The sequence below is a fragment of the Emys orbicularis genome, chromosome 1 (genome assembly GCF_028017835.1).
Source record: "Emys orbicularis isolate rEmyOrb1 chromosome 1, rEmyOrb1.hap1, whole genome shotgun sequence".
NCBI classification, from domain to species: domain Eukaryota; kingdom Metazoa; phylum Chordata; order Testudines; family Emydidae; genus Emys; species Emys orbicularis.
This window is the reverse complement of record NC_088683.1, coordinates 73,111,653-73,124,477: the sequence shown is the minus strand read 5'-3', so window position 1 is coordinate 73,124,477 and position 12,825 is coordinate 73,111,653. Positions and strand designations below refer to the sequence as shown.

The window sequence follows — 12,825 nt, the reverse complement described above, 5'->3', positions numbered from 1 at the left end:
TGTCCCTTTTAAAAATGGGACATCTGGTCACCCTAGAGGGGATGCTGAAAATCCTTCTTACTCACCCAAATGTACTGGAAGAGGTGAGATGAGCAAGTGAGGGCCTTGTCTTTTATTTTGGGGGCCTTAGAGGAGTGAGGCCCAGGCCTGCAAACACTTAATGCATATAAGTAACATCATTCTCACAAGTAGTCAGTTAAACTAATGGGATTGTTCACATAGGCAAAGCTACTCACATGCCTAAGTGTTTGCAGGATTGGGCCCCTTGTAGGTAAACATTGTTTAGGCTCTGTAACTATTGAATTAGGATGCACATTGTATAAAGTGAAACAGGTAACTTTTAATGAACGTTTGAAGTATTTTCTTCTATTTGACTTGCTTTTAGACTTCATTAAACTCTAAAAAGCATGAGCCTATTGTTCTTTATATTCTGGTATAATATGGTAGTACCCACAACATGCTAGGTGCTTTCCACCCAGTCCCTGTCTCAAAGAGCTCACAATCTAATCAAAAGATCTAAGTGAAGAAAATCTAATCAGTAGCTTTACAGTTACAAATGTTTACACTTCGCATGCTCTGGGAGGGAATGCACATTTCAATAAATGCGCAGGTATATCCGGTGCTCAGCCCGCAGTACTAACAAACACTAGTCACCTGTTGCTAACTGGTGCCTGTCAAGAAATGCACATATGACAGGAGCAGGAGGATGAGGATGGGCACCAGATGGCCTGTGGCTGGACTGAGGGTGCCTGCTAGCTAAGGAATTTGTGACTCTTCTCATCATCCCCTCAAACATTTAAACAAAAACTAAACACCTACAGTGTCAAATGCAAAAGGTTACAGGCCAAATCTTGCTTCATTTACTCACATAAGTAGTCCAATTGACTTCTATTGGACTACTCCTTTGGGTAAGGACAGCAGCAATTAGCTACATGTTAATATGTCATCAAGCTTGTGCAGTTAGGTCCTCAAATATCAGAGCATGTAAAAGAGAAGGGTGAATGCATGCCCTTAACTCTGGCCCTTAACCAAGCAAATTACAGTGAGCCTTCACCTATATTCAGATAATTACCTTGGATTAAGGGTTGTGGGTGGCTTTTTTTGCATGTGATTTGAAAATAGATAAATGCACTCATCATTAATAGACTAGGCCTCATTCTACAGATCATTGTGTTAGATTTCCCTGCACTAATAAATCTGCATGTGGATTAGGGGAAATCTGCATGTGGAATAGGAGTAGAATAGCCTGAAGTATTCCTGCAATCTTTCAAATGCATATTAGTCACTTATAGATAATTGGGGATAATGCTTCTGTAGAAACCAAACAGCTCCAAAAGTCAATACAATTAATGATGGCCTTAAAACTAGAATAGTGATACAGTATTGGTCACACATGGCTTTATCCCAGTCTGGATACCACCCAGAGTTACCTATAAATAAAACAAGAGGAATTATTTTCATGCAGAATTGTACTTAAGGTAACAAATTCAAGAAACAATATCTGATTGTGATACATACTTATGACTTTCTCACGCTCTGGATTTTCTGGCAAGAGAAGAGAAAGGAACATAAGCTTGTTTACCCGTTAGAAACCATTTTAATGAAAAATAATTGAGAACTTGAGTACATAATGAGAAGCTCCGGGACCTTTGCTTTTCTCACCTGGGTGTAATACAAATATGTCTGTTTCACTTTAATAAAACATTGAAAAATGCCCAAAAGAGGAAACTTGAGAATAATGTATTTCCACAATGATACTTCCGGGCCTGGCTGAGACAGAACTTGCTCATAACCACCTGCTTCTTTTAGCCCCTAGTAGCTGAAATGGAGGAAGTAGGTTTTGATAACTGCAACTAATGCTACCACTATTTACTTAGGCTTGGAGCCACAAAGGGACATAGGAGCTGCAATGCTGAATGTCGCAACACTTAACTTTTAGGCCTCTAAAAATCACAGAACAAACACTGATCCACAGAGTCTCAGTTAGGCCCCTATACAATAAATGGGGAGAGAGTAGTGCCTATTAATGCATTCCACAAAAGCCAATACACTAGATGGGGAGCAGTCTAAGATAGCCAATAGGAGATGCTGATGAGAGGGGTGTGTCCTTAGCCCCACTCCCTCTGAGATAGCCCCATCTCCCTGCAGCCTGGACTTAGGCCCTATCTTTACTTAGTGATCCATGAATGGGAATCCACAGCCGGGAGTCAGGCAGTTTAGGCACCTCTTGCAGGAATGAGTTAGGTGCCCGCCTTGCTCCACCCAAAACAGCCAGAGGAGGAAGTGATGCTGGTGCTGCCACCCACCTTATAACTTTTAGCCCGGTGGTTATGGTGTTCTTCTGGGATGTAGGAGAGTTAGGTTCAATTCCCCACTCTCCCTCTTGGAGCGGAGGGGAAGGATTTGAACAGGGGTCTCCCCCTTCCTCAGGAGCAGGTTCTAACCCCTGAGCTTTGGGATATTATGATGTTGGGGCTCCCTCAGTCTCTTCTATTGAAGCCGTTCCACTGTGGATTAATAACAAAAGAGAGATTGGAGCAGGGGGACTGGACCCTGGGTCTTCCACCTCCCCAGGTGGATTGTAATGTTGTGTTCTCTGTCTCTGGCCCAATGACTATTAAGTATTTATCCACAGTGGTACAGTCACTGGGCTGAACATTTTCTGAAAACTTTTCCAGCTGGGCTGCTTCATGTTCCTTTTGAAAAACCAGCATATTGCCTCTCTACCTCCCCACCCCAAGCACGTGTTGGGGAGCGAATCACGCTTACAGAAGGTTGGGCCTAGCTGTGATCCCAGGCTGGCTAGCCACTCCCTAGCGGTTTTATTGCACTGGTGGGGGTATTAGCCTGGCTCCCTCCTAATGCTCACTAGTGTCTCTTGCTACCTGGGGTGGAAAAGGGGTTCTTCATAATCTCTTTTCCTCCTCCATGTGGATCCACACCATACTTGGCTTTTGGATGTAGGATCTCAAACATACTTGAGAGCAAGCCACCATTTCTTGTGACAATGGTCCATTGATATTGTGTCTTATATATGGGTCTTTCCATATGATATCATTCAGTTAGGGACTTTCCTTTTTACTTACCACATAGCTTATCCACACACTTCTCACCGTTGCATTTGCTGCATGCTGCTCCTGCGTTATAAGGCTGTGTTGGATAATTCCCACTGCAAAGAGGAACAACTTTGTTCTGATATTGACCTCCTTGGGAAGAATTTGAATATCTTGTGTTCATATTTTGTTGCAATTATTTTATCATGAGGAAATACTACAGCAGAGTCCCTTGCACACAGAACATGCAGTGAAATGGAGGAGAGCAGGAATGCCTGGACCCAGGGCCGGCTCCAGGCACCAGCGTAGCAAGCTGGTGCTTGGGGCGGCACATGGAAGGGGGCGGCACGTCCGGCTCTTAGGTGGCAAATACGGCGGCGGGTCCCTCAGTCCCTCTCGGTGGGAAGGACCTGCCGCCGAATTGCCGCTGAAGAATGAAGCGGCGGCGGTAGAGTCGCGGTGGAAGTGCTGCATATCGCGATCGCAGCTTTTTTTTTTTTTTTTTTTTTGGCTGCTTGGGGCGGCAAAAACCCTGGAGCCAGCCCTGACTGGACCCCATGTTTAGGAACTCAGTTTTAATGAAGTTTTGTCTATCTTCTTTCCTGAGTTTAACACTGCCAAATTTCAACTTCCAGATACTGAGAACTTTGGAAGTGTGGTATTTAGCTATGCCACTGAAAGAGTTACGGTTCTCTTTTGTGCACATGGCACCTTTAAATATAGAGGAATCCCTGCCAGGCTGGCTGGGAATCTGTAAGGGAGCTATTTTATTTCAGTTTATATGTAGACTGTTATAGGAATCAGTTGTCTCTCCCTCTCTCTCTTTTCGCACCCTCCTTCCTTTCTAGAGACTTTCTGGGTGAAATTCTAGCCCAACTGAACTCAATGGCTCCAGGATTTCCCCCAGATTTATTTGTTTTATCTCAAGTAAACCCTCTTGAGGACAAAGCACTCAAATGAAGGATTAAGTGGAATTTAAGTGGTCCATAGCTTTTGTGCTCTCCCCCTGCACAGGTTTGAATGTCACTAAATCAAATGGCACACTCGTGGAACTAATGCCCAAATGAAATATCGTTTGATTCCTTTAACTCACATGCTAAAGGATAGAATTTGGGTGTACAAGAAACACAGCATATAGAGTTTCAATCCACTATTCAGCAGCGGTAAAGGACACCAATAGGATGCTGGCTCACACAGTATCAAGAGATGTATTAGAAGTCCAAGGATACTGCATTACACTTTATAAAGCACTGTTTTGAGATATTTTACGAATACAGTCTTGTATTATAGTCAATCTTGGTTACCCTAGGGTATGTCTGCACTGCAATTGGGGGTGAGGGAGGGATAAGTGCATCATGTAAACTAGCTAGCCTGAGAGTGGAGTACAGTGAAGTCACATCAGCATGGGCTTCAATGTGGGGCTGTACAAGCCTGCTCAAGAACCTGGGTAATTACTTGGCCTGCGAGCCTGGAACCCTAAGTACTTACTTGGGTGGCAAGCCTAGGCTAGACTCCTTGCTACTGTGGCTTTACTGCTGTTAGTACTTGCTCTAGTTAGATTAAAGCTAGCTCAGGTATGTCCATCCAAGCTACCACCACACCTCCAACTGCAGTGTAGACATACCCTATGTGTAGAATGACATAGTTAATTTGGAGAACTACTCCCCTCCCCCAAAGGGCCACTGAATAGATAAAAGGAGTGGAGAGGTTTACACAGATAAAGGCTCTGTGTTTTAGGGCTAAATCCCCTGAATTTAAATTTCAAAATTAGGGTTGAGCCCCCCAAAAGTCTTAAATTTCTATGCATGCTCAGAAGTAGCATCAACTGTATGGTTTGCCAGTGACACACCAGTCAGTAGATCAGTTGCTCAAATATTCAATGCAGTCCATCTTCCAGCATCTCCCCTATTTTACCTTTTTCTTTGGTCCCATTATTGACTCCAGTGGGTAGCCCTCTCCCCGATCAAAGAGAATTGGGCATGGCTTTCTCTGGAGGATCCCATTGCTGCTTCAAGCATTATCCATATGAGTTTACCAGAAAGTAACATGAGTCACTCCTCCCCCACACCACAGCCTTGTAAAATAATTGTAATGAGAGGACTTACGCTGGCCCATAGTTGCAAATAAAATGTGCTGCATTAGATCCCGCAAACCCTGTTACTGTAGGGCAAAAGTGAACAGCGCAGCCAACTTTGTAACTTGTTGCCCAAACAACCTGAAAAGAAGTGGATATAAGCTACAATAAAATACCTGATTTAACATTCATGGGACTACAGAGAGACTGCTACTGTACTTGTGACACACAGAATTGATGAACTAAGAAAAATGTATCTTAGGGACTCTTTACTTGTCCAGTGTGTCGGCCTGGCTTGACATGAGTAATTGGACATGGGTGAGGCCTCATTTCTTGGGAGACAGGACTAGGGAGGTAAATGGATCAGCAGGCTGGAAACAGAATGTCTGTACCAGCTAAGAAAAGGTGGAACATCCAGGGAACCATTTACAATGGATAAGTCAGGCACATAAAGATGAGGTACAAGTTAAGCCATGTCTACACTAGAGACCTGACCCTGGCACAGCTGTACCGATGCAGCTGCACCGCTGTAAGCTTTCCCATGTAGCCACTCTATGCCGACAGGAGAAAGCTCTCCCGTCAACATAATTAAATCACCGCCAATGAGTGGTAGTAGCTATGTTGGAGGGAGAGCATCTCCTGCTGACATAGCGCTGTCCACACTGGTGCTTCTGTTGGTGTAACTTATGTCGTTCAGGGCTGTGTGTTTTTCACATGCCTGAGCAACATAAGTTATACCAACAAGTGCTAATGTAGACATAGCCTAAGTCATGTGTGGACAGAGAATGCGGTACAGGGATTGGCTTCTACAAAGTAACCAAGCCAGTCCCAAAATATGTAATGCAATGTATAGTCAACGCAATGTAATGCCGGAGGAGACATTAAATTCTTGAAAACACTGGCAAACGGGAATTCTTTCCACTGATGCATTTTCATATGTTGATCTTGTGTGACTAGGAAAATAACTTTGCCAGGGTAGTTGACGTCTTCTAGCAAACGTGAGGGTTAGGTGTTTTTAATCTGTCTCATTTACTTAATTGTAGTCCACTGACCAGCACTACTTTTCTATCTGGAAAAGTGTTAACAGTTCAAAGACATGACGTGCAATAAAGGCCCAATTCAGCTCATCTCTCACTAAGCTCAATTTTCCCATATGCTGAAGTCAGTCGGGTTATGTACATTTATCTAAGAGCACAGTTTGGCTCAAAGTACCTAAAGTTACCCTTTATCCAATGAGAAAGAAAGGCTCTCAGCTGGATTTCTGCCTCTCAACATTCCAGGAATGTGACTTTCTGCTCGAAAACCATTCCTCCACCCTATTTTAAACTTTTTTATAACAAGTTTTAGTGAATTTATTGCTCACAAAAAATGCTGGCATGATACTCCCAGAAACTGAAATCCTCTTTTTGTCTATAGGCAAAGCTCAACAGCTCAGCCTTCATGTCCGCATGATCCTTAGCCTCTTTTCGGTGAGACTGCCAACAGGAGACATGAACCTTATCTGCTATGAACTGGACTGATGCCACAAATTCATTTAACATATATTCCACTGTACAGTCAGAAGGCAGTTTTTAAGGGGCTCTTTATAAAAGCGAGAGCTGTATATATGTGAGAATACGTAGATAGTTAATATAAAGCAAACCTCCTACTTGCACATAAAAATGATGCATATTTTTCATAAATATAGGACCAATAAAGTTGTGCATTGCAAATAGCTTCTGGATTACACAGCTGATAACAGTAATAATTATTTTTTAGTCATTACCAATCTGGGCCTGATTTTTTGAATTGCTGACCTAAAACTGAAAGACCCTGTAGCAAATTTCCAGTCTTGCCCCATTCTGATTTTGAGCAAACTCTTCAATAACCTGTACTGCTATTACTAGCCTGAGGGTCTGTATCTGATTCCTCGCTAGAAGAGAGTCTTTTTCAGGGAAACAAAAATAAGATTAAATTTAAAGGGTAAAAAAAAAAATCCTCTTTATTTCAAGGGCCCTTTCTAAAACAGTGAAATAAAAATAGAATGTGCACAATGTGATTACAAGACTTAGAAAATAGTTTGTTGAATTGGAATAGGAATCACCCATTTTAAATTACAATGGACAAAAATAATTCTGAAGTTCAGATGGAGAAATGTAGCAAATGACTTACCTGAGTGTAATGGCCACACATGTAGGTGCAAGTGTTAGTGCCATAGGTATAGTGTTTGAACTCATCGTACCAGTTAGTGAGGGCTGCAGTCACAGAAAACATGCGAAGAGAGCCAGTCCAGATGTTTTCTCCAACAGAAGTAAAGGTAGGGTGGGCCTTCCCGCGTATCTTGAGATAGATATTATGTTTAAACTGACATGTCTTTGCCCATGCTCTGGCTGTCTTTGCCAAATCTGGGTCCCAGCTCTGCCAAATGTAAAGACAGACACAAACCATTTTCAGTTACATTGGCATAACAGTAATGCAAAAGAATTTCCTAGAGAGGCCATTCACAGATGTGAAAATTTCATATGTTCTGCATATCTATTCATTCCTGGCCTCCTTGGAGATTTCCAAGAAAGGGCTCTGGGAGTTTTGTAGAACTAGCTGATAAACAGTCCTGTGTACTCATTTTTGATAAGTTTAACCACTCATTCAGACAGGCACATCAAATTTCTGTTTTTGCTGGACTCCTGGGTTTATAAGACAAACACTAAACTTGTATGGAAAACAAATGTAGGCATTTAAGCTCTCTTTAGTAAAAAATGGGGATTCATTACTGTGTTAAAGAACTAATTTTCAAGAGCACCATAGGCATTTCAGAGCAAATCTGTCCAGTTTTATGGACAGTCAGCAAAGTTCTGTGAATGCAAATGTTGGCTCCAAATCCATATTTGCGTAAACAAATATGAATTTGCCTAGGCAAATCAGACAGTCAAATGGCTGTCTATGAAATTTGTGTACTCAAATGCCTATTTGCACAAGCGTTGGTTTGGTTTTGCTTTTTCTTCTTTGTACACACAAAGACTCCTGGGACAAATGTAGAGTTGTGTCTTTCTGAAAACTCAACCCTGGGATCTTACAGTTGTATCTTTAAAAAGACCCCTTTTTATAGTGAAAATTCAATGACCCAATCAATTCCATGCTTGCATGAGGTATTTTGGTTTTTAGAAAAATTTTAACTTGTGGAATTTCTCTGTTGCATCTTCTGACTGCCTAAGTTTCTGTAAATAAACTTTCTTCTTTTCAAATTAATTATCAATACTGACTACTCTGTCAAGGACTAATTGATTACTAGAAATGTAAAACTAACCCAATGAGACTGTAAATTTTATGAAATGTAGCTTATGACATTTATCTAAGTACAGTACTTGAAATATGCTGAAAACTGTATTATGTTACAGTAATATTAAACTGAGGGCATTTCTAAACATATTTTTAGAGATACGTTTTATAACCCACTGCAAATATATATTTCTTCCCTTTCTTTTTGTAGCTAAGACTGTAAAAGTGAATTGTGCATAAATCAACAAAAGCTAAGGTAGTTTTATCTGCCATTTAGTCACTAACTCAAGTTGAGGTGATTTCCTTTCAGAACAGTGAGTTATAATGTCAGCTTTTATGGTTTAAATTGTTGACTTTGCTTGGATTTGTCTCACAAAATTGATATAAAAACAACTTGCCTGACAAAATATTAGTTAAGTTTGTTTTTTCGTATTGACTGGTTTATCAAGCTTTTGTCAGTAATTTAGACAAACTGTTACTTGATATTTCCTTAATTTTTAAAGAGAACAAATACAATAGATCTGCTTGAACGAATATTTACAAGAGACTGCTTTCCAATTCCAGCCTTAATATTATTGCAAGTTAAGAGTAATGCTCCTGTTACATCTGTGCAAACCCTATGAGTTATAAGAAAGAGACCCAGTCAATGGTTGCGAGTAGTGAATTTGGTTCAGAGTTTAGGGGACCTGTTCTGTAGTTTTTGTTCTTCTTTACAATTCAATTTTTCATGTGACTACTCCTAGCTAGAGTTGGTTGACTCCTGCAAAAACAGTGTTTGTAAACACTCAGATTTGTTTGACCATATTTATAACTCTTATTTGCTTTCCGTGTGAATGCATCTTTGTTCACATAAACAAAGATTGATTCATGTGAAAAGCCAATAGGAGTGTGTGAGGAATGGCTGTTCTTTGTACAAATACCACATGGAAAACATATTCATTATTTTTCATTAACTCCTCATCACTTTTGTTCTCACATTTAAAAATAATTCACACATCAAATTAGGGAGCAGAAACAATGCCATATGACTTGGGTGACCAATGGCCCACCACTGTAACAAACAGGCAAAGAATATCCCTACATTGCATCTGGGAGCACGCTTCCCAGTGTGGGTAGAAAGATGTGCTGGCTCTGCTCCTGCTAACATGCTAAAAATAGGAGTGTAGCAGGGCAACATGGGCAGTGGCTCAGGCTAGCCGCCAGATTCTGTACCTTGGGGTTGTGGGCAGGTTTGCACTCAGGCAGCTAGCCCAAGCCTCCACCCATGCTAGCCCAGTTACACCCCTATTTTTAGCGAACCAGCTCGAGCAGAGCTAGCTCTTGTCTGTTTACCTGTGCTGGGAAGCACGGTACCTGCAAAAGTGTCAACGTACCCAAAGTGAACAGTTTGTGAACAGCTGAAAACTGCTGAATACTTGCAGGAAAATGACAGATCCAAATCCCGTTGCAGTCACTGGGAGTCTGTCCACTGATTTGAATGGCCTTTGGATCAGGCCCAAAGAGCGCTTTCCCACAAACTGAGCAGGGGAAAAGGGTTACATTTGTCAGTTAACTTGTTTGCAATGAAGAATTTGACAGTCTCTCTTCCTTGGTAATGCCACTGTAACCTCCCAGTAAGATGTGTATAGTTATTTTGAAATTGACATTTTCTTTAGATTCTGAAGACGCCACAAACACCGCCAGCAGCCTCTTCTTGTATTTTTGTTGCTTGCATGCAGAGAAAGAGGAAATGCTTCTCACATACATATTTCCATTTTAAAAAGGCTGTTCTCAAAAAGGTGCAACGTCTTGAGTTCATTCTCTTATGTCTTTAGATCGAAACCTGAGCCTCATCTGAGGACTGGTCTACACTACAGAGTTAGATCGACATAAGGCAGCTTACATTGACCTAACTCTGTAAGTGTTCCCAATAATATGTAGCTCCCACCAATGTAAGTTGCCCTCTACACTGACTTAATAACTCCATCTCTGAGGGAGATGTAGCACTTAAGTTGATGTAGTTAGGTCGTCGCAGTGTCAGTGTAGACACGGTTTGCTTACATTGACTGTTGCTGTCTTTCAGAAACTGTCCCACAATGCCCCATGCTAGCAGTTAAATCAGTGCAGGTGCTCCTGGTGAGGACGCACACCACCGACACAAGGAGTGTAGTGTGGACATGTAACATTGATTCAATTACTGTGGTGGCTATATATCAGTGTAACTTAGGTCAACTTAATTTTGTAGTGTAGATTTGCCCTGAGGTAAACCAGGGCTCCAAGTGAAATACTGTAATCCTCTTGTCGTAGTCATACTTAACTTTTAATTGTTGAAGAGCTAAGCAGTATGTGGTTTTACACTACATTGCATTTCGCAATAGATTTTGGCACTTCCCCTATTGCTTCCTCCACATTAGATACCTCATTGGAGGGGGGGGTGATTTATTTATTGATTAATATACAACCCTAGTGCCCTTTCAATAAGACATACAGGACTCAGGATGGTGGTAAGCACCAGTAAAAGAACCTCGACGGGGGATAGCCAGACAGAACCCAGATAGAACCTAGTGAGAGAGCCAGCTTTGTCTGGAAACTTTGAACCAGCATGTACTGTAACTAACAAACACTATTCTCATAACTGTAAAAAGAAAAACCACTTTCCAACTTCCAATTTGTGGTGTTTATTCAGAAAAAAAGAATTGCCTCTCCAGTTGTTGTCTCAGCAAAGTTACTCCTGGTTTCTGTGTGCATTGGTTCTGCTGCTTAGTGGCCACCTCTTTCCTGGTGGTGGATTCACAGTCGCTGGTCACTCCAATTGCCATATATGCAAATGAGTTTATTAGAATGTTGGCAGGGATCTTGCTGAGCAGGGACACAGTACATCTTATGTGGTGGCAGATATTTCCCTGGAATATATTTGGCCACAGCTCCAATATATCTTGATTTCCCTGTCTTGAAGTTCAGTAATGGAGATTTCTCCAACGAGAAGATGCAGGAAGCATCACAGCCTAAATATTACCCATTCTAGCAAGAAAAGGAACTGGGTAGGGTGGGATGTTTCCCAGGACTTTGAAATTGAAGAAACCCTCCAAAGGATTTGTCCCTCTGAACAGAACAGCAGGGTTTCTCTCACATAGTTATAACACATTTATCTATGTAGTTTGTGAGTCCCTTGAACTAGGGAAAGGGAATCACTGCTGCAGTTGACAAATGGGAGTTCTCCCCTTAAGGGGATTTTGTGTATTTTTATCGGAAGGCTGGATCTGTCTGTACCCCAGCGTGGGATGGGTAGACACTGCACTCCAAACAGTAATAATCAGGGTGCCTGAATGGTTCCAGAACTGACGGCCAGGGACTTCATTCCTGGTTAGATTTGGTTTAGTTTCTTTTGGGCCTCTGCTGCTGCCCCAGCACCTCCAGCTTATAGGACCACCAGCAGCTGTGAATAACCCTCTGTTGGATGAAGTCCCGAGACAGCATTGCAGGTAACCAAACAGCTATAAACTCTACAAAGTGACTTGATGACAGTGACCTCTTCCAGTGTAGATTTACAGCAGGCAACACTGAAGAGAGAGCGCAGGGGGGGAGGGAAACTAACTAACGGGCATATTTAGTGCTTCACATAAATCACACAGGGGCTGCTGAGCTGTGACAGTTTAAAACAGGGAGGATTTTCATAGCATAAACCTCAAGCGTAAAAGTGAGGTTTGAAAAATCCATCTGAACCCTGGGAGAGGGACTGAGCAGGTATGTGTCCAGCTGTGATAACTGGAGTCTTACTGAAGTGGTTCAAGGCTTTCGGGTTGTGTTTTTTGTTTGTTTGTTTTTTTTAAACTATGATTCAAGGAGGGTTGGCATAGCTGAAAAGCTTTCGTAGCCAGTTACAAAAGTAAATCCTCATGAGAACAGTTAACACCATTGCAACATTCACCGTCTGTGTGCAAGTGAGGAGTAAAATTGTGTAAAATTGTTGAAGGTCCCCTTACCATGTGAAGCATGTTGCTGGCTGCTGGATTCACCCGGGACCGAAAATGGTTATGAACCGTCACACACTCCTCAATAAACTGTTTGTCTCTTGTATCAGGTAAAGTACTTGGCTCATAAGAGTAGCAGCAAACTGAGAGAGCCAGTACTATCAGTACAGGAAGGGACAGCGTGATTTTCATGATTCTCGAGTCTCTCCGATCTTCCAACTTTGAAAGCAGAATATTTTGGCTATATACGGTGCTCTTAGCTCCCCAGATGGTGTTCTGGCTGGAAAGCTGAGTTTTATCTTCAAATTACAGCTGCTTAATAGGGTATTGCTAACAGGAAACGAATCAGCTTCAGCAGCCCCAAAAAAAGAATGAGGAAATTGTGGTAAATAAATTTTGCACTGAAGCTGTGAGTTTGTTTTAGTGAGCATTTGTATTGGCAGGGCAAAGAATAGGCCAGGGAGGGGCGGGGGAGAGGAGCATGCGATGTCGC

General features: G+C 41.9%; 1 protein-coding gene across 1 annotated transcript; it reads right to left on the bottom strand.

Moving 5' to 3' along the window:
• Window positions 1–324: 324 nt before the first annotated feature.
• LOC135890819 (glioma pathogenesis-related protein 1-like) lies at window positions 325–12,593 on the bottom strand. Its single transcript, XM_065418272.1, has 6 exons — window positions 12,345–12,593; window positions 7,279–7,524; window positions 5,159–5,268; window positions 3,087–3,169; window positions 1,519–1,545; window positions 325–1,430 (listed from the first exon to the last, which is right to left on the bottom strand). The coding sequence occupies exons 1-6, from the start codon at window positions 12,522–12,524 to the stop codon at window positions 1,279–1,281; spliced, it is 798 nt and encodes a 265-aa protein (XP_065274344.1). The 5' UTR covers window positions 12,525–12,593; the 3' UTR covers window positions 325–1,278.
• Between the last annotated feature and the right edge of the window lie 232 nt (window positions 12,594–12,825).

Excerpts from the sequence above, each read along its gene's own strand:
- LOC135890819 (XM_065418272.1), bottom strand. The coding sequence starts at position 12,524 with ATGAAAATCACGCTGTCCCTTCCTGTACTGATAGTACTGGCTCTCTCA. Across the intron at positions 3,170-5,158 it reads ATTTGCAACTATGGGCCAGC|TGGGAATTATCCAACACAGC; the intron begins GTAAGTCCTCTC and ends TCCTCTTTGCAG. Across the intron at positions 1,546-3,086 it reads GTGTGTGGATAAGCTATGTG|AAAATCCAGAGCGTGAGAAA; the intron begins GTAAGTAAAAAG and ends TTCTCTTGCCAG.